Below are 21667 nucleotides of genomic sequence, written 5' to 3'. Positions count from 1 at the left end.
ACAGAGCAGCTCAGGTTCTCACAGAAATCTAGTAAAACTCAAATCAAGGAAGCAAGCTTTAGAAGACTGCAAGAGACCTAGAAATACCATCAGAAAGAGCAAGCAGATGTTTCAGGAGCAGCTCTGGGAGAAATTGAGAAGAAGAATTTCAGTGAGGCTTTGGCAGGACTGAGACCATAAAACACCAGCGCTCCCCCAGCCATCGATTTGTACTTACATCCTCCTCCCCAGGGCTGAGCCATCATAGCTACAACTCCTGTGCCTGCTGTAGGAAAGCTCAGGGGTAGAGCTGGCCACTCTTGGTGACCAGTCCCTTTTAGCACATAGGGCAAAAAATAGAGAGACCCTCTCCTGCTGAATATATAGATGACTGCTCTCCATCAGCAGAGACAATGCCTCTGCCTGCAGCCGGCTGGGCTTCATTGAGTCAATCAATTATTTGCTTATCACCTTCATAATTAAGGAAAAGCCACACCTCCCCTTTTCCCAAATCGTTGGCAATAAGCAGTTGGTACCGCTTGTGCTTTGATTTACGAAGTGCGTATCCTGAATCTGTGATGGGTGAACACACCCTGCTCGCACCCTCGGGTGCTCACATTAGGGGTTAGGCAGAAATTAAGAGTAAAGCTTTTTTTGCTATAGGACAGTTACTTACCGTGTAAAAGTCCTTGATGACCCAAGACCCATAAAATATGAAGGGGCAGGGGGGGAGGAAAGAAAAATAGCGTAAAAATGAATCCTGACATGGTCTGAGTGAAGAATTGTCGTTCTCTCTCCCTTTTCTCGTCCTCCCTAGGAACCTCCCAGTAAGGTTATTGCAGGGGCCCCAGGGCAAAAATGGGGTTGGTAGTTACTTATTTATATTTGACTTCTGTGGATCATATTTGTAGCTGTTTTTGAGCATAGGAGTGGTTTGCGTTCTGATTATACTTCTCTGGTTTCGCCCAACAGGATTATTTCAGTAAACTGTTTAAAAATTGTATTGTAAAAGCAGGATTTAAAAAGTAGTTTTTATTTACTAATCTCTGAGGCAGGTTTCTGTCTTTCTCCAGGAGCTAAATTGAATGTATTTCATAATGTAAAAAGAAGCTTAACTTTAAATACTGAAATAAACAATCAACATCCCTCCTACATTCCTAGGTTATAACAATAGTGTCCTGTTTACAGAGAAGGTATTAAAGAAAAGCGAACTACTTTCTCAGGTGAAGTGTTAAGAAATGATAGACAGATGATAGACTTTAAGGTATAAAAGTGTTTTTTTTTTTTCAAATAATAGACTAGTACAGATTATAAAACCTGATATTTTCTAGAACTTTTTTCCTACAGTGCTGTGAAATGCAGGCATACAAATGTTTCATGATAAGTTATCTGATGGACAGTAATCATCACTAACCTTGAAACTAATACAGCATTTTTCTGGAATGTCATCTCTGCTATAACTGATGATATTCTTTTAAAACCTCACTTTTATCATTCCTTTTAGGTTAATGCAAATTCCCGAAGCTGAAGGAAAAGATGAAATTCTACCTCCAACTATACAAAAAATAATAAAAGGATACAACAAGTATCTACGTCCGTTTTTTGATAGTAAGTAGCAAAGCTCTTTTAATAAGATTGAGCCAGAACATAATGCAGTGTCTGAAACTCAGCAATGAGAGCAAATGTTTTTTCGCTATACTTTTTTTCTTCAATGTTTGACAGTGACTGATCTGATTATTCATGATGTACTATGACGTAGTAAGATATAGCTTAATAGTTTTTGTGGCCCAAGGTGAAACTTATATATTCCAGGCATTCACAAGCAAAACTTCCAGATTCTTAGAAACTTGGCTATTCATGTATCCCCAGTGAAATAAGCTGTAATACCTTAACTATTTAAAAACATAATTTTCCCTAATTTCCTAAATAATAAGAACGATAAAATTTTTTGATTAATGATAAGAAAGCTTTATATATCAAACTGTTGCTAAAAGCACAGGCAAATCTTGTTACTATACCAAGTATTTGGTGCATCTGCTATAAGACTGCAAGAGAATTATTCAATAAATGCTTCTTGCCTTGGGTCTTAAAGGTCACTGAACTGGCTCACTGCAGAACTGTAAGGGAAAATGAATCAAAAATGTCGGTTCCCTGTGTCAGAAGGCCACGGTCGCCAGGTTGGAAGACCTACATAGTCTACCGCAGCAAGGATGACTCCACTGCCCTGCAGTGCGGTCAACGTTACGCAACTGGAACCTCGGTGACAAATACCTTCCCTGCTTGGTTCAGGCTATTGCACATTTCGGCAACATTGGAGAGTTACAAGGCAGGGTGAACATCTCTGCCCGGAGTAACTGTACAACTCTGAAACAGAAAATTTTCTGCGTGTTGAAAAGATGCTCAGTGCCGCGTGTCTGTCAGAAAATAAACTTCCAGAGTGAACGCTAGGCAACGGTTCTTAAGTTAGATGCTCAGAAATGTTAGGGGTTTCGGATGAAGGCTTTTATACCCCTTTATATTCTGCTTAAAAATGATTGACTAAAGAGTTTCTCAAACCTTACTGTTACCTCTTGCCATCCAAATGCCTGGTGAGACTATCGGCCTGTTCGATAAGGACACTGCATCATGTGCAATTTCTGACTCCATTTCATAAAAATATTTAGATAGATCTGTATTTTAGGTTTAAGTGAAAGGGAGAATAACCGTTTCATCTGGTTGGTTTTACTGCAATTGTCTCAGCTGCTGATACAACTGCTTTAAAGTATTTACATTGTCTAAGAAAATGATCAGCAAAATAAAAGCAATGCTAATAAATAAACTAACCCCTTTCATTGGAGATGATGCATCATGGAAAATATATTAATGGCCACTGAACATATGGTTATTTCATGTGTTACTTCATGCTAGTACTAGAGATAACGTTGGCGCTGCCATGTTGGATGTGCTTTGGTAGACGGCAAACAGAGTTCCATTGCAAAATCCTGCGATAGTAGTTAAGACTAACAGTAAAGCACTTCTGAGTTATGAATCTCCCTTTTCTAACGTGAGACAATTTTTTTTTTCTCAGCTGTTGTAATACAGCAAGGCTGTAGCTCTTTTTCTGCCTGGGAATTTTGTTCAGAGGGATACTAAGGACTTTCTGTGTTTGCCTGGAAATCCCAGAGGAGCTCAGGCACAGATCAAGTCTATGGCACGTGCAGAGCCCATCTAGCACATCCAGACAGTGCCAGCATCGCTGCGTGTGCTTGCCACAGCTCAGGCATGCAAACACTTGTGTCTCAGAAACCTTTCATGGATATATATTAGCCCCACTGCTGATGGAATGGGATGAGGCTCTGAAAAACACATTTTACTGATGCTGTTTCTAAATGCAGAGTTGGTGGTTTTGTGAGAAATGATTTTTTTGTAGGCATAATTTAGGTTAGGATGGCCCAGGAAGTGTTCATCCCAATTTTTGGACCTGCAGCTTTTTGCAAGGTCATTTGGGTTCAACTGGGATCATTTTCCATGTGATAGAGGCATGTATGCTCTGGGTGGGGAGTAATATCTGCCCAGCCCTGACCCCTCTGTGTTACTGGCAAGGTGGGCAGCAGCTCGGATGAGATTCAGGTCCAGGAGAAGCTATTGCTTTTCTCAGAAGTAGAGCTAGTAAACCAACCTAAATCCTCATCTTAAGAAATCAGTGGATTATACCGAATTGTGTGACTGCAGTTATCTTAGCTTGGTTCCATGTAATATTTTGCTTATTTCTATGGACGTTATCTGCTTGCAGATGGTTTACCTTGTATCTGTTCTTTGTGAGAAAGAAATTTAAGTATAATTGGCTTTACTCAGAATTATATCTATGGCTACAGTACATCTGCTAAATACTCAATGAAGCCAGAGTATCAGTTTAGTCATTTATACCTCTTGTGTAACTTTTTTTTTTATGTTCCTTATCCCCCCAAATCCTTAACTTCTTTGGTATGATATTTGCCTGTTAATAGTAAGAGACTTGCAAATCAGAAGTGGATCTGAAGATCAAAGTGTTGGTTAGAATTGACTGGGTTAATGAAAAAATGCATGATAAAAACATAAATTGGGGTATTCTGGTACTGGTGGAGATTATTAGCTACTATAAAAGCCAGCACAGCTCTAACTGTGTCGACCTATCAGTGCTGATTTACTCTGAGAGGGAAACTCATATTTCTAGAAACTTGAACGGAAAAGGATGCATATGCATATTAACCCCAAGATCTATGTTTGCTGTCTGAAGTGCATTAAAAGATTTGTGTGAAATGGGAACCTAGTATATTTATGTTGATATGCAGAAATACCAAAAAATAATATCCTAAAGCCTGCCTCCTTAAGCGGAGAGGCTTCCCCCCACACCCCCTTGCCTTTTTTTTTTTTTTTTGGCCAAGATTCCTTTGCTTTCAAAAGTCTGCATATTCCTGTTTATTTGTGTGGTCAGTTAGGTATGCACTCATAAATATGCCTGAAGAAATTTGTCATAAAACTAGATGGTATTATTTGTTGGCATCTACAGGGCTTTGAACTTAATGTTAGCTAGTCGTAATGGAACACTGAAATGTGATTTTTATCAAGAGTGAGAGGGCCAGAGGTTAGCTTGAATTTTAGAATAATGTCATTCAAAGTAATTTCCAAGTTATTTGTCCTTGAAATTTTTCTTCAGGCAGGAAATGGGGATTTTTGAAGTGATGCTTGCTACCAAGGTACAATCATACTCTTGCAAAATCAGTGACACTGAACCCCTTAATATTTAGTAAAATAGTTTTTTTTAGTCCTGAAAAGAAAATATTAGATCTAAACAAATGATCATAAAATGAAGATTCCTTTTTCCTAAAGCCAGGAGAAACAGAAATATTTACTAGTCAAGGAAATTTTATGGCAGCTCATAAATTCTTAGTTTAATAAGCCCTCCACTTGCCTATTTGTTTGTGTTTGATCCTTGTGCTGGGGCTGATGGGTGACTGGCAATTACTTAAGCAGGTACAACTCAGCTAGTGTCATTAAGGAGGGGATTAGGAAGGTATTTTTCATTTGAATCCAAGGACTGCACATAACACAAAAATTGTCTTCTCTCCTTGCGTGGGTTGGAACTAATGGGTTTCTAGATTTTAAGCCTGGATTAATCTCACCTTACTTTAGTCATCGCCTCCCATACAGGTCACCCCTCCGGACCCTTGCTACCCAAATGCTGCCATTTATGCCCAATACAGACTGTCATTCCCATCTCTAGGCACCTAAATTAGGTGTCTAAAGCTAGATTAGAAGAAGCCAGGATTAGTGTGTCAAAAGTTTGCAGACAAGTAAAAATGACCGAGCATTTTATGTTTGTGTGTTGTGGGTGGCACATACCAGTCACAAAATTATGGGGATACTTTTACCCAGTGTTTACTACAGAGGAATCCCAGCTGGGCTGGTTACTTGGCTCTGCCCTCATCTGAATGTTACTATTAAGAACGTTCTCTTTCCTCTACTATAGCATCTTTGAGCCAGTTTGTCAAGCAAATCTTAATAAACTGAACAGATAGACCCAGAGAGTTCCATTAGTGAATCAAAAAAATTACCTAATCTAGAATGATTTTACCTGTTCTTTGGACTGGAATATGAAATACTCCTATACTAGTGTTAGTAGATAGTACCCCTTAAGGTAATAATATCCTTTCTAGACTTTTAGATAGATGTGAAAGTCTTCTATAGAAAGGCTGACATAAGGAGTTTAAAAATGCACAGTTATTTCCCTTAAATGTGCTACATAACCCTGACACTTTATCACAGCAATACAAGCTGATTTCGACATCAGGTTTTCTGCTGAAACTGCGTAGACCAATTTTATAACTTCAGGTGCTATGCCAAACCTCTCTGAATTAATGAGCAATTCTTGCTGACTTCAGTGAGCCTTGGATCAGGTTCATAGAGGTGTTAAGGGATGCATAAAATCTCGTAAATAATTTTATACAAATAGATTTTGTTCTGTGATTGAATGTGATAATTTAAGTGTTCTAATTAAAAAGAGAGAGACTAGGAAAAGGTCACAACCAAGTATATTTGAATATGGAAGCTGCTTTCAAGTGGTAGAGAGAAGTGTCATGCTTAAGTCAGTTATTCTAAACCCCATTTAAAAGATTATTTTCCTTAGCTTTGTAGTGAGTAATACATTTCATGGTATTAAGGTTTAAATTCAAGAAAGCAAATTAAATCTTTGACTCCAGCGTTCTGCATAAGACCAGTCAACATATTTTTCTCCTAAATATTGTTTATATTAAGTTCCATGAGTTTAATTAGATGAATGTCTTTTAGTCCTCAGAAGTTTACAGTTCACCCCAAAAGAGATCAGGAGGTATCAGGATGTCAGCAGTGTCTAAGACCCTTTGAATTAGTGAGACAAGCCTATAGAATACCTGAGAAAGAAGTGCCAAATAATTGTCGTCTATGAGTCTGTTTTATGTACCAATTATCCAATGTCTAATCCTTCAGAAAAAGGCAAAAAGCCTAGAATATATATGGCCAGTTGTATATTGGAAAAAAAATCTTCTGAATCCCTACTGAATCCTTAAAAATGTGATTTGTTAAATCAAGGATTGGGTGAAGAACTGTAAACTTCAATATACAGACGGTAATGTAGATTTTTCCTTCCTTTCCCATGGAAATAAGAGATACTATGAGACTGTCATTGCCACCAAACCCAGCTTCCTGCCTGCAGGAAAGTAGTTTTTGTTTTTGGTTTGGTGGCAATGCTGAGTTTTAGAGGCTCTAAATGATGAACAGTAATTAAGTTCAGTTATTAAAAAAAAAAAATCTTTGAAGTTTCACGTTGTTTCTAGCTTTCATAAACTGGGATCTTGCTTTGCTTTGTTAGAGAATGTGTACAACTTGCTACTGGATACCTCTTCTATGGGCTTACTGACATTGGGCAAGTCACCTCTCCATCTGCTCTTTGACAAGCTGAGTAAATGCTGATCCTAAATTTTCATGTTATAAGCTTTGATATGAAGCTTCCAGAGTTTTTGTCTTCTGGAATATTTCTCTCTCTCTCAACTAAACTCTGTCTGCTGTTTGCACTTTTTTTTTTGAATGTGGAAAACAAATCTTGTCACAGCAATCTCATAACAGTCTTGCCAATACAGTCTAGATTGCAGGATAACTTAATTCTGTGTATTGCTCCCCACTGCAATAGTGCTTCTGCCAAAGCATAGTACAGAAAGATCACGTTGAAATGATTATCTGTGACAAACTCTAAATCTTTCTCAAAGGCAATGCTTGCCAAGATGGTTTCCTATCCTGTACATACTGCCTGCATTATTTGTCCCCACATTAATCGCTTGCATCTGGCTGTATTAAAACACGTTTTTTTTTTTGACAAATGTTTTAACAAGCTGTTGTGATTACTATCCCCACTGATTTTTTTTGTCTTGTCCGCAAACTGTGCTAGTGAAGATACATCACTGTCTAAAGATCATTGATGTGAACAAATAGAATTGAAGCTGATTCCTGCTAGAAATGGGTCTGTCTTCTGATGTCTTTGTATCAACAGTTACAGGTGAGATCGGTCAGAAAGCCTATCTTAATCTGTCCAGGCTCTTCACGTTACATATATTTGTCAAGAAAGATGTCTTGTGGTGGGAAGTTAAATGCACTGAAAAAATCTAAGCATAATATTATCACTTTATGTAAAAGTCCCATAATACTCTAAACCAAAGCAAAGCCAGCAATCAGGCAGACAGTTTTTCATGAAACCATGATAAATTATTCTAGTGATGCTTTTCCTTCTAATGTTCTGTTAGAGTTGCATGGTATTTTATCCAGTATTGCTGCAAGGATGAGGTGTTCTGTCAAAAAGTCATCCCTTTTGAGATATTTTTGTCAGAATTGTTTTAAGTTTTCTTAAACTAAATGAAAAAGAGCTAGTACCAACAGCTCAGCACTAGGAGTTCATCATAGTGCTCATTGACTTAAGTAGTAGGTCTTAGACTTACAGATACGTACGTGACCCAGTGGTGGTTTACTTTGTTGGTACAAAGTTTAACAGATTGTGATCATTTCAGTGACCCAAACTTAATTTTTAAGTATGCTAACGGCTACCATTCTGGCTTCTTTCCCATAGGGGATTACTCTGACTATCTGTAAGATGCATAAAGTAACAGTCTTTGCACATAAATTTCAGTAAAATCTAAAATGTATGTTAATTAGATTGTGCACCCATTGCAGTAACGAGGCACACCCTTTGGCATCTTTGCCATGTTTTGAAGATTCCTTTCACTAATGCAGGACAGACTGACTTCACTTTTCCTCTGAAGATCAGTAGATTTCTTCTGAAGTTGTCATTATACATATGATGCCTGGCAAACATATGGAAATGTAGGAACTGACTGCCTCATCTGGTCTACCACCCTGTTTTTGACACTGTCAACAGGAGACCTTTCAGAGGAAGTTTGGGGAAACCCTGGTGGATAATTATGGGAAGACTCATTCTGTTATTAAGACTGCTTATTTAGTAAGGTGCCATAAATTGTATTTAGCCTTGCACAAAAAAGAAATTAGCATTTAACTATTAATATTGTTCTGATTTAATTAACTGGTAAAGCAAAGCTATTCTCAGCAGCTTGCATTGTGTTAATAGAATCATAGAATAGTTTGGGTTGGAAGGGACCTTTGGATGTTTAAAGGTTACCTACTCCAATCCCCCTGTGCAGGACCAGGGACATCTTCAACTCAATCAGGTTGCTTAGAGCCCCGTCCAACCTGACCTGGAATGTTTCCAGGGATGGGGCATCTACCACCTCTCTGGGCAACATGGGACAGTGTCTCACCGCCCTCATTGTGAAAAATTTCTTCCTTATATCTAGTTGAAATCTGCTCTCTTTTAGTTTAGGACAATTACCTAACACAACAGGCCCTGCTAAAAAGTCTGTTCCCATCTTTCTTGTAAGCCTCCTTTAAGTACTGAAAGGCTGCAATAAGGTCTCCCCAGAGCCTTCCCTTCTCCAGGCTGAACAACCCCAAGTCTCTCAGCCTGTCCTCATAGGAGAGGTGTTCCATCCCTCTGATTATTTTTGTGGCCTCCTCTGGACCTGTTCCAACAGGTCCTTGTCTTTCCTGTGCTGAGGGCTCCAGAGCTGGACAAAGGACTCCAGGTGGGGTCTGACCAGAGTGGAGCAGAGGGGCAAAATCACCTCTCTTGACCTGCTGGGCACGGTAAAGATCCTTTCCATAATTGTTTGTTTTTTTTTCATGCACAACTCCTCCCTGGCATGTTGCTTTATCTGAAGGGATGTAATTTTCTGATGAGTTTTCATGGGTGCTTGGCTTGCCAGTCTGGCTGCACAGCGCAAGCACTTGGGGCCATGAAGACTGTCAGGGCTAGCAGAGCAGGATGGTTTTGTCCTGACTATACTACCACTCCTTAGCACTTGCACTGCAAGGCAGTTCCATGCTAGGACAATTAGTTTAAGCTTGAAGTATTCCTTAATCTAAGCTAGATGTCTTTTGGTGGTTGGGAGTCACCGAGCACTACACTTCTGTTGGGTTACTCAATAATATTTGGAAAAATACCCAACAGGAAAGAAAAGAAAGAAATGTACCCAGTCCTGTTGCTGTGATTCCAGGAAAATTAAACCTAATTTAATTTCAGTAATCTTTCTGGAGAGTCATCTTTTCCCCTCAGACGTGTAACAGTAGCACTGATGATATTGAAATGCTGCTAATGAACATTTCCCCTAATCTGTATCACCTTAACTAGGCAAGGATCAAGTGTTGTTCCTACCAATAAAATATGAAACAACAGGATAGAGTCTGATTATTCCCAGCCATGATTCCCACATAGTCAGCTGAACACTGTATTGTCATCTCCTTAGGATGGTCCATCATTAGACATATACCTTGCATGATGAAGTTCCTGCCAAATTCTTGTGTGACAGTTGGCAATAATATGGTCTGTCAGGCATACCTGGGAATCTGTAGGAAGACTTTGGGGGGAAAAAAAAAATATCAGAAAAAGGATTATAAATAACACAGATTTTTAAATTGAATGATTTTTTGAGGGTCTGACAGATCTTTTGAGGCTGGCGATATTGTACCTGTAATAATGATGTAGTACAATGGTAAGCATAGTTATCAATTGACTGTTTTTGCACCCTAGAAAATTGGGCTGAGTTTCCTAGAGGGTCAAGTTTTTAACCCTGGAGGGACAGAACATAAATGTATTCCTGGAGTATCAAGACCTGAAAAGAATGGAAAGAAACAGAAGAAGCTGTCGATGGTCTGACAACTTTTCAGTCAAATAATTTTGCTCAGAAGTTACCTCCAAAGTCTTCCAATAGATGAGCGCTTTCTTCTAATCCCTAGGTACAATTTACAGTATATAAGAAGCGTGTAGGTTACCATCAGGGGAGGCTGCAAGCTTACAGTCCTGCTTTAAGCTGGAACTTTACATTGGAACTTTCAACTGAGTCCAGAACAAAGCATTTATAGATTCTGTCATGAGTGCCAGGTGTTTACCAACTTTAACATGTGCATTACAAGTGGGAACTATATACTAAGACGCCGATACCGCTTAGAATGGCACATTTTTTTTTTTTCTTTAGTGTTACTCAGTGGGGTAGAGTTGGATCTCATCTTCCTCTAGATGCCATTTGGGGGCATATAAGAGCTATGTACATAAAGCATTGCAAGGAGCCGGGCAGGGGTTTCGGCAGCGTGCCTGTGACGTACTGGCACCATCAGCTACCTATAGCTAAAGTATTTCTGCATTTCTCAGTACTGCATTCTCTTGCTTCTCAATTACTTGGAAAAATGTGCTTCTTTAATATGAATTTCCTTCTACATGTAGTCTTAATTATTCTGCACATGTTCAACCAGGAATAATGTCATGTTTCCATGAAAGCGCTGTACAAATTCTGCATTTTAAAATGCACAGCTGGTGATCTTCCTTCTGACACTGTGAAATGCACATTCACAAGGAAACGAGAGTCTGAGCCTACTAACAGTACAATGACATCATGACAACTCCTTAGGTAAGGTGTTTAATCACATTGAATAAATCTTCAGATGATACTAATATTAAAAGGAGAATGAAAGGACTAACTTTCCTTTATAAATGCAAGTATTCAAATCACAAGCTAGCTGCTTATGGTCAAAAGCAAGATGCTAAAATGCAGTGACACAATATAGGCAATATGTTCTTAAACAGGCAGTAAATAAAGTCACAGAGATATCCCATCTGGTTATTAACCATGTGACACTGCTGGGAGCAACTCCTTAATTCACTAACATCTGATGGACCAGGTGTTTCAACTGGAAGAATTCTTTCCACTGCTCTGCACCTCGGAGCAGGAGGGTGTGATGTACCATGGGGATTGTACCTTCCACGCCTTGATGTGCAACATTTTCCCCAGCACCTTTTTTCTGGGGGGAGTGGGGTGGTGAAAAATCATAGAAAATAGGAAATATTTAGGAAATAAAGCATGTTTATTAAAACCAAGATACTGTTAGTCTAGAAGTGCTGTATTTTGGTTATAATGTCATTAAAATTCTTTTATAATCTGTGAGGCATATTTCCACTTAAAAAAGCTGATAAACGTTCAGGAAAAAATGGATCGTATTGTGTAAGATTTTGTAGCCAGTTTCCTGAACACTGAGTATTAAAGAACTGTGTGCTAGATTCTGACTTTCTCTTTTTTGCAGATGGTCCTGTGTCAGTTGGAATGAGTCTGGATATTGCAAGCATTGATACAATATCAGAAATAAATATGGTATTGTAGCATTTGCAATCTTTTTTGTTTTGCTTGTTGATAAGCTGATGTCTCGTGTTTACAGCTGCCGGCAATGTGACTTTGAGGCTTTTCTCCTTGTGTGGTCAATGTGTGTTAGGAGATGGAGTTTTATTTTTCACTATATATAGTGGTTATAGCGCTATAATAAGTATAGAAACGCAGATTTGCAGATGCAAATCACACTTCTCGGAGATACAAACAGAAGTTTGCTACATCTTAATGAAAGGCATGTAGAGCAGTATTTATTTTCCAGATGAAATGTCTAAATCTTTATGCATTTCAGAAAATTAAAGATATATTCACATGACTTTGAAGCCACTCCCTTTCCTTGTGATTAGACGCAGCTGAATTCATATTGGTTTTGTCTTTTACTGTTACTGTCACACATTAATTTATTCCAGCTGTGTTTCATTGCATTTGTATAATTTATTTTTGAACAAACTATGAAATGGAGTATAATTTTCTAATTAAAGATCCTCCATTGGTACATAGAAATAAAAGGCAAAATTCATTAATCAGATATGCAATATCAGAAAATGTGGTTTTTAATATATATATATGTGTAAAAGTGTGTGTGTGTGTATATGTGTATATAAATGTACCTCACCATTTCACTACTCAAGCTTCCAGAGAAGTTGAATATTAGTATCCTTCTGTACTCAGTAAGTACTCACAGGTATTCAAAATGGAGGAAGTAAGGTCAGAACTTAAGATGAACATATCATGATGATAAAAACACACCATAAATTTGAAAGTTGATTAAAAAGGTGCTAAGAAATAGTGTGATTATAACGTAAGACTACAAGGCGTATTTGAGTTGAAGGTGAATTGGGCCAAGGTCTCAATAAATTTAGCACCACTGTTTACCTTGTGATGCTGAAAGGATTAAATCATGCTAAAAGATGATTCTCTTCCTATTTCATGAATTTATTTTGTCATTTTTTCTACCTGAATTTATACAACTTTTCCCAAAGTTTTCTTAAAAATGCATTCTTTAGTAGTTTACGGGAACAAAATGATGTTTGCAACCACTTCAATGAATTATTCTAAAATGTAAAGATTTACAGAGCCAGATTATCTGCTTAACAAAGCTCTGATGACTTCAGCTGATTTATAGCCCCAGACTTAGGTCATCAGCTTTTACTGTAAAATTCCAATGACTGTAAGCACAAAATCTGCTCAAGATAATATTTCTTAATGATGTCAACCTCACATCGAGTGCTGGAAAACTCGGCAGTACAAGAACCAGTACAACTGCTACCAGAGTGCCAGCATTTAAGAACGGGACACGGAGAGTCACAGGCTATTGGTGCCCAACAGCTGTTTCCATGCACTTTTGTAAAACAGAATATAATACAGGCTTGCTCTGTGTGATGACTTTGCTTTTCCTCTTTCAGGACTACACAGCTACCATATTTCTAAGGCAGCGATGGACTGATGAGAGACTCTGTTTTGATGGTAATAAGAGTTTAAGCTTAGATGGTCGGCTTGTGGAAATGCTTTGGGTACCAGATACCTTCATAGTTGATTCAAAAAAGTCTTTTCTTCATGATATCACTGTTGAGAATCGTCTCATAAGAATATACCCTAATGGAACAGTCTTGTACGCTCTGCGGTATGTATATACCAATTACCAGCCTTTATATTTGGCTTCTACTTACATTTTAAACTTTCCAGGTTAGCATAATTTTATGCTTAAGAAATTGGTGTATTTGCAAAAGTCGAATACACACGGTCTTGTAGTTTTACGAATATGCAATATTATTGACCAATATGATTAAATTCTTAAATTTAATGATAAGTCTCATTTTCTTCCCTAAGTAGATCCTTTAGCTAATACAGGAATTGCATTTTGCCATTCCAGTTGTTTTGCAATGAAGTCATCACAGAGGAAAGCAAGCTGTAATGATTGATTTGCATTATTTATTGCAGATTATCCTTTATAACAGATGTTGATAAATGCCAGAAAATTGTAAAATGTATTGCAAAATATCAACAAAGGAAAATGCATGCTGTAAGTGAGAAGGGAGCAAGGGTTGGCCATTTTAGACTGCCACTAAACGCAGCTAGTCTGGAGTGGTTTGCTGTTTCGGATGCTATTACTCTTACACACTAGATACCAGTAAATACTAATTTTTTTTTTTCCTCGCAATAGATATTTACCTGTAGATACTAGTTCAAGAAGTACACATGGCTTATTTTTGTTTTCCCTGATGAACAATTTTATCCCATTAATAATTAGCAATACTATTTTTTCCCCCGAAGGATCACCACAACTGTTGCGTGCAGCATGGATCTGACCAAGTATCCGATGGATAAGCAGACGTGTACTTTGCAACTGGAAAGCTGTAAGACAATTAATCCTTACTATTTTTATACAATTAGAAAAATATATGCGATCTTTTCCAAGGACTACTGGATATTGTTATCAAAGAGGCTGGAATTTTCAAAGCAGCCAAGGGACAGTATGTGACCGGTCCTTGCTGAATTACAATAGTATCTGTATACAAAAATAAATGCATGAGGCTTCACTGAAAATAGCATGTAAGTACTGAAATACTACCGTGCTATTAATGATTAAACAAAATCTCAGGAAATTATCATAGGCTTGGTTTTGCAGTGCATCCTGCAGTTATTCTGTTGGTCTTCAGGGGGAGTTCTGTGAGCAGACATTTTCCAGCGCAACTGAGAATTTTTTTTTTTTTCAGATAGTATGTACCTGCCCCGCACCCCTCCCTCCCCCCGGCACAATTCCTCTAGGAAAGAAAGAAATTAGAATAAGGCTTATTTATAAGGCATAGAGTTAATATTTACTTAATTTACTGTTTTCATACTGAAAAAAGGTAATTGCAAAGGTAATCTCTCTGTTTCGAGATTACCCAAATGTGCATATTTATAGTTAACTTTTTGCTATTATTTATATGATAAGACTCTATCAAGATACTTTTGCATGGGATAATGTAAAAGGATACCAGATCCTGTAAGATGAAAAATATATGTTCAAATATAGGTCAATACAAGTTCAGAATCTTTTGGAAGGTGTTTCAGTACTTGGCAAGTTTTGTTCTTTGCCATTTCAGAAGTGTGTGGGTGTTCTTTATCTCTTGTTGGTAATGACCAATTAGAAGATTGCTGCAAAGTTTCATCTTAAACAGAAACACAAAGGAAATCAACACAAAAAACTTCCTCACATAGGAGTCCCTCTAGAATCGGCAGTTTTATAAGATATGTTTAACAAATAGTGATTGAATTAGAATTTGGATTTATCTCTGAATTATTTTTGTTGGGAAGAGCATATTAGTAAATCAATGTGTATGGATTTCCTTCAACAGCATTGCTTAATGAGTAATTTAGTATTTTCTCTAGTTCCAGAATGAAATATATGTCCCACCGGAACTTAAAATTCATTTGACAGGATTAAAAAAAGGAGAATTCCCTATATAATTAAAAATAAGCATTTTTCAGAATTATTCCATCTGCTTTTTCAACAACACACAAGTGTCTCCTGTCCAAGGGGAAAACATAGTAATGTCTTCACAAATGCTCCCATGACATTGGTGTTTAGTTTTGAGGAAAAAAGCTAGAAGGAATAAATGCACAAGGAAAGAGTGTGCCTTTAGTTGTGGCCCCTTTTCTTCAGTGCACTATAATACTTTCTTTTGGGTATGCTGGAAATAGTGTTTGCCCCCTCACGAGATAAGCTGTGTCAATTTATAGATGAATAATGACATCATCCCAGAATACTGCTTGCAAATACCATTACCTGGGATTAAGAATTGTGAACGCAAGCATACATACACATCCACACAAATACCGACACTTCTAAATAAAACGTAAAATATATGGCAAATATTTGATCTGAAACAAAATGTTAAGCCTTTTATTAAGTGATTACTAATGTAAAGATGAACATGACATGATATTATCAATTAATGGCTTTACGCAGTAAAGCATCTCCAGTGGCCTTTACAATGTGCTATTCTGCTATTAGTAGTTAATAACATTTATTGACTTAATGCTTTCTACACAGCAAAATACGTTTCAGCCAAAATGTCTATTGTTTTTTTTCCCCTGTTATTGTAACACTTCAGAAGGTACTACAGGCACGTGTTAGGGGACAGAGCGATGCCACTCTGAGTCTCTGTTGATACGGCAGATGTGGCATTTGGGGATCCGGAGGGTTCCTGTCTCGGTTGGTGCTGCTGGGGGGTTCATGTGGTAGGGAACATCGCCATTCATTCACACTGGGCTGTGGGCTTTTTTTCCTCATTAATTCCCTCACACAAGCCTCCAGTCCAAATATATATTCATGTTTTGGGCCCATCTCTGAAATATTATTTCCGTTACGAACTTGTCCTTTAGCGTTTATTCAGTGAAGAGCCATGTGAAGGCACTTCACCTGTGCTTGACAATCAGGGGAAATTAAAATTAGCAACAGAAAGGTAAAGAAACTCATTTGTATTAGGCATTATGAATGTTTAATCCCAAATTTACTATTCCTGGAGTTAACCCTGTTGACATTAGCTGCTCGTACTGTATCAACAAAGTACAGGCATGAGATATTTTGGGCTTGAGGAATTAGTTAGAATGAAAACTCAGTGCCATGTAAAGAGAAGAGAGATTACTTGTAGAAACCAAATACCATGGCTTAAGGATTTTGTCTCTATAAACTTTTAAAACATTTTATAATTAGTAAAATATTAATCCCCTGAATAAAGAATAACTTTGCACAGAGGGAGTACTGTGCTCTTTAATTTTACTGACTATTGGGAAGACTCTCCTCATGAAAATTCTTCACAAATAAGAGTTTTGGAATTAGTATTTTCAAAGAATTTTCAGAGGAAGGATCAATAAACCCTACTAACTGTTCAGCTAATGAAAATACCTTGGAACAAAAAATGGTTCTATTCAAGCAAAACAACCTCCATTTGGAGATATGCTTGTTATCACCCATCGGGGCATCGAGAATTTCTCCCATCTCACACAACTTGGAAGACTCAATATCTTGTATAAAATAGATAAGAATTTACTGTGGTACTCTCTAGTTCTTTGGACTTTATTGAAATATCTGCAGTTCATTGATACTGAAGGAAAGTAAAATGAATCCATGCTTGGAGTCATGCATAAAAACTGCTTCTATGAATCTTTTTGTTTTGACTGAGGACAATGCAATCATTTGTAGGAAATGTTACTTTTGTTTTTCGTCTCCCAAATCTGGGAGATTTCCCAGTGTGTGGTTTTAGGGAATCAAGAACTTAGCTTGGATGCACATACTTTTGGCTTCGTCTTTTGACACAGCAGTGTTTTGGCTTGCATTGCTATAAATATGGTAATGTGAGCCAAGGTTCCTGGTCATGATACCTTTTAAGAAAACTGCCAGTGATAGTGAAAGCAAGATTTACATTTAAAGAATGGTCAGGGAAAGAACTTCCAGGTGAAATTGTTATTTTAATTGGTAACCAGCAGTGTTTCCTTGAAATGAAATTTCTGAACTTCTGTTTTTCCTACACTAAAGGGCTGTAGGAAATCAGTTCTTTTTTGTCATTGCGAGAACCAAAGCCATTAACTTAAGAATATTAAAATGTTCTTTTTTATTTTAATGCATGGCTTTTTCTATGATTCTAGAGCTTTGTTCTTTTTGCAGCATATACTCTTGTGCAATGTATTGCATTATTGTCTCACACTCTAATTTACTTACAATTGGCTGGAGTCTAAAAATAATCATCTGTTCATGTTTCTGTCCCCTAAGCTTAGCTATTAACTTGCACAATATAAGTCTGTCAAATGCGAGAATGATTGATCTAAGTAAGCTAAAGGAAAAGATGTTCAAACGCTCCCTGTTAACATGTAAATTACATTAACATAATCTTGAATTAATCATATACACTAGTCTGAAAATTGCCTGCCTTTTAATATAATGGGAAAGAAGCTACAGAGGTATTTTAGCTATGGTTGTGCCGCATATTGACAAATGTGTGCGAAATACAGTTGCCTTCTGATAGATGATTCATGTCCCGTCTCGGCTTCTAATTACTGCTTGAAGGTTAAGAGGAAATCTCCTGGGGCCCCTGAAGCGTGCCACGCTGTTGAGCCTGCAGAAACATCAGCACGCGAGCTGCCGTCCTTCGGAGGCGTCCAAGCTCCGAAGCCAAAATGTCGTCCAAGTGATGACCCAAGCCCAGCTCAGAGCACAGCTCCAGCACGCAGCAGCCCTGCTTCACCCCTTTGTTTCTATGGGAATGAGGACCAAATGCACTGCATCAAGGAACAGCATCCTGGGATGTAACAAAGGGCACACTGAATGTTTAGTGCAAATGCTGGCAGTGCTGTAATTCATAAAAACTGTATTTCTTTAAAGCTTAATAGCTTTTACCTTTAGAATACCATGTGGTACTAATCTCTTTTATTAGTTTATGTCATATATACTAGAACGAAAGATATAAAAAAGACCACCTCCAAAAAATCAGCTTTTAAATTATAAGACTTTGCATTTTATTGGGAGTTTTGTTGTGAACAGGCATTATGTTCTGCCAGAATTGTTTATGTCTAATTGTACTTTCAGACAGACAAATAAGAATCAGCTGAACCATAAGTGGGCTCAAGACAAATTAATTTTTCTGTAAAATAAACACTTTGGCTTGTGTATCACTACAGGGGGTTATAACATCAATGATGTCACGTTTTACTGGACTAGAGGAAATGATTCAGTTCGAGGTTTGGACACACTCCGACTGGCACAATATACAGTAGAAGACCACTTTACCTCAGTATCGGAAGCGGCATATGAGACAGGTAAAAACACCCTTCTAACACTTTCTAGGGACAGTTTGGAATATGGCTCTGGAAACAGAGCAGCCTTAAGCAGCCTGGCCTGTATCAGAACTAGTGCGGCCAGCAGGAGTAGGGAAGTGATCGTGCCCCTGTACTCGGCACTGGTGAGGCCGCACCTTGAATCCTGTGTTCAGTTTTGGGCCCCTCACTACAAGAAGGATGCTGAGGTGCTGGAGTGTGTCCAGAGAAGGGCAACGAAGCTGGTGAGGGGTCTGGAGCACAAGTCTTATGAGGAGCGGCTGAGGGAACTGGGGTTGTTTAGTCTGGAGAAGAGGAGGCTGAGGGGAGACCTTATCGCTCTCTACAACTACCTGAAAGGGGGTTGTGGCGACGAGGGTGTTGGTCTCTTCTCCCAAGTAACTAGTGATAGGATGAGAGGAAATGGCCTCAAGTTACGCCAGGGGAGGTTTAGTCTGGATATTAGGAAAAATTTCTTTCCTGAGAGAGTGGTCAAGCATTGGAACAGGCTGCCCAGGGAGGTGGTGGAGTCACCATCTTTGGAAGTGTTCAAAAAACGTGTAGACGTGGCGGTTCGGGACATGGTTTAGTGGGCTTGGTGGTGTTGTGTTGGTGGTTGGACTTGACAATCTTAGAGGTCTTTTCCAACCTTAATGATTCTGTGAACTGAGCACATTGATTTCTCTTAGGATGACAGTTTTCATGTTCTGCTAGACTACATTCTTGAAACCATACATACTTTTCTAGATGTTACCAGTAGAGACCCAGCTAATGTAAAGGTAGACAGTTGTTGAGCATTTTATTGGAAGCTCTGCATCACCTAAAGAATGATAAACAAGAGAGGTACTGCTTCTTGCACATAATGTCAGGGAGAGCTCTTGTGAAGGAATAATAGCCTGTAAGTTGGGCATTTAAATTGGAGAGACACCAGGGACCCTGGGTACCCAGCTTAGAACAGTTCCCAGCCTTCCTGGAAATAGCCGCTCTGGCTTTATTACGCAAGTCAAAAGCCTCTATTCAGCCATGGAAATTTCCGTGAATATGTTAGGTCTTTTTACAACTGCAAGACGTTGGGTTTCATGGCTAGTGCTTGTTGGAGTTGCTCTTTATCTGCGGCAGCCTCTGTCCAGCCTGGTGGGCAGCAGAGCGCAGATTGCCCAACCTGAGGCTCCTCTACCCAAGGAAGGGTCAGAAGCATTTTCACAGACCTTCTCTTCTGCTGATCTCAGGAAACTTGTAGAAAGTTTCCTCTAACTGCAGAGGAAACTGAGTCATGAAAAAGTCTGCTCCTGTTCATTTTCTAGAGATTTCTAAAGAGCTTTCAAAGAGTTCAAGACCTGCCAAACCTGCTTTATGCTCTTTTGAGTTACTCTTCGGTCCTTCATTGCTGTTCTTCACTCCATACTCAGTTTCTCTTCTGCTCAGGTCAACACGCCAACTGAAAGGGTGATCTTTAAATGAAGACACACACATCCTTCAAAGCTGTAGTTTCACCAGAGGATGTGTTACTAATTCTGAATCACAGAAATATAGTTGCTCTATGCCATTGTTCGGTATTTCTGCTTTAATAATCCAACACAGAGAAACTTTATGCTCCAATTCCAGGTATTAATTCAGGGTAAAAGTCAAAGTTCTCTAAATGGATATAAAAGTAGAAATGAAATACATACTAGCAGGCTCCAGGATCACAGAGTATCTTGCTACTTAAATAAGTGATAACTGCTTGCCTTCTTCCTCTTTACAGCTTCTGAGTAAGCAACGTCAGGTTCAATCAAAGGAGAATAATCCTTTGCTGCTGTTTTACCCAGAAGGGTATTAGGACCTGGTGACCATACAGGAAAGAGGAAGAGGAAACTTGCTTAATTCTTACCACCTTCTATCATAGAATCCAGACTCTAAAGCCAAAAAAATTCTGTTATCTTTACCATCTAGAATAAAACCAATTTCCAGTTATAACTGAAGAGGCACGATCAGATGAACTGTGTTCCTCTTTTCAGTAAATGATCCTGTCTTCCTCCCTTTATTTTAGCAGTAATCATATGTATAAAGTTAAAAGCCGCTTTTAATTATACATTTTAACACATGCAACTTAATTCAATTAAAATTTCCCACACCTGCTTGTTTCAATTCTCCTGTTCAAGAAAGCCAAATTATCAAGTGCTAAGCAGTACTTTTAAAATGAAATCTCATAATCCTCTTAATTTTCTATTGAGCCATTATGAATTAGGAGCTGTTTTCTACAGATCTTTTTCAGGAAAACAGTGCCTACTGTAGCCCATATTAAAAGAAAAAAGCAACCAGATTACAGAACTATGTAATCAATTTAGAAAAGTGATGCTTTGCATTTCCTTAACATCATTAATAGGTATCTGAGAATATCTTATAAATAAGATTACATTACATTACAAATAACAGTTATTCACAAGGCTAAAGCTAAAGATACAAGAGAAGAGCTGTGTTTTAGTATTTCCTAACACAGCCAAAAAAGCAGTCAGGATTTGATACTCTGTGAACTTGAACAGACAGTATAGCTGCTGTGCAAGTGAAATATTGTACAACAATGCAAATCCCAAGTTCACATACAGCCACTGAGAGAGACAAATTTAAAATGTGGTCAGCAAAAATCCTGCATAAGTAACTTCAGTAAATTTAAGAAAAGGACGTTGTGGATTAATCTTGTTTATAGGACAGCATGTATCACTTAATAGTAATCACATTATTGTAACCATGTAATAGTAAGTCACTTTGATTAATGTTAGCTAGGCTGCTGGATAGGGTTTGGTGTTGATTTTGTTTTGGTACGCACCAATTTCATTTTGGACATAGGTAAACTAATTGCTAGAACCACTTCCTGCATGTCTCTTAACTATAGTCCTTATACTGCATACGTTATACTCTCTTCGACCCCAAAACAATGTGTGTGCCTTGGTGGCTGCTGGGTTTTTATTTCAGCTGTCTAGCCAACACCACCTGCATTCTCAGAGTAATAAATAGTGATATAAAAAGCTTGCCTTTCTTATTGGAAAAACATAAAAGCAACGAAGGACTGTTACAGTCTAGCTTTTTGTGTAAATAATCGTAGAAATAAGGCTGAAATACACTTTAAGAATTCGTTTAATCTA

The 21667-nt window shown here is 38.1% G+C and overlaps 1 protein-coding gene across 1 annotated transcript in view; it reads left to right on the top strand.

Annotated features, from left to right (window-relative positions):
* LOC309407059 (gamma-aminobutyric acid receptor subunit pi-like) overlaps positions 1 to 21667 on the top strand; it is a gene marked incomplete at its 5' end in the record, with an annotated part of 41014 nt that overhangs the window by 4496 nt on the left and 14851 nt on the right. The window contains 5 exons of the mRNA XM_082002469.1: positions 1484 to 1587; positions 11668 to 11735; positions 13154 to 13371; positions 14022 to 14104; positions 18411 to 18548. Of these exons, the coding sequence (XP_081858595.1) occupies positions 1484 to 1587; positions 11668 to 11735; positions 13154 to 13371; positions 14022 to 14104; positions 18411 to 18548 (611 nt within the window). The remainder of the gene's footprint in view (positions 1 to 1483; positions 1588 to 11667; positions 11736 to 13153; positions 13372 to 14021; positions 14105 to 18410; positions 18549 to 21667) is intronic.

The sequence above is a fragment of the Phaethon aethereus genome, assembly GCF_964289735.1.
Source record: "Phaethon aethereus genome assembly, chromosome: 7".
Lineage (NCBI taxonomy): Eukaryota > Metazoa > Chordata > Aves > Phaethontiformes > Phaethontidae > Phaethon > Phaethon aethereus.
The sequence above is the reverse complement of the archived record's forward strand: the minus strand, read 5'-3'. Positions and strand labels throughout refer to the sequence as shown.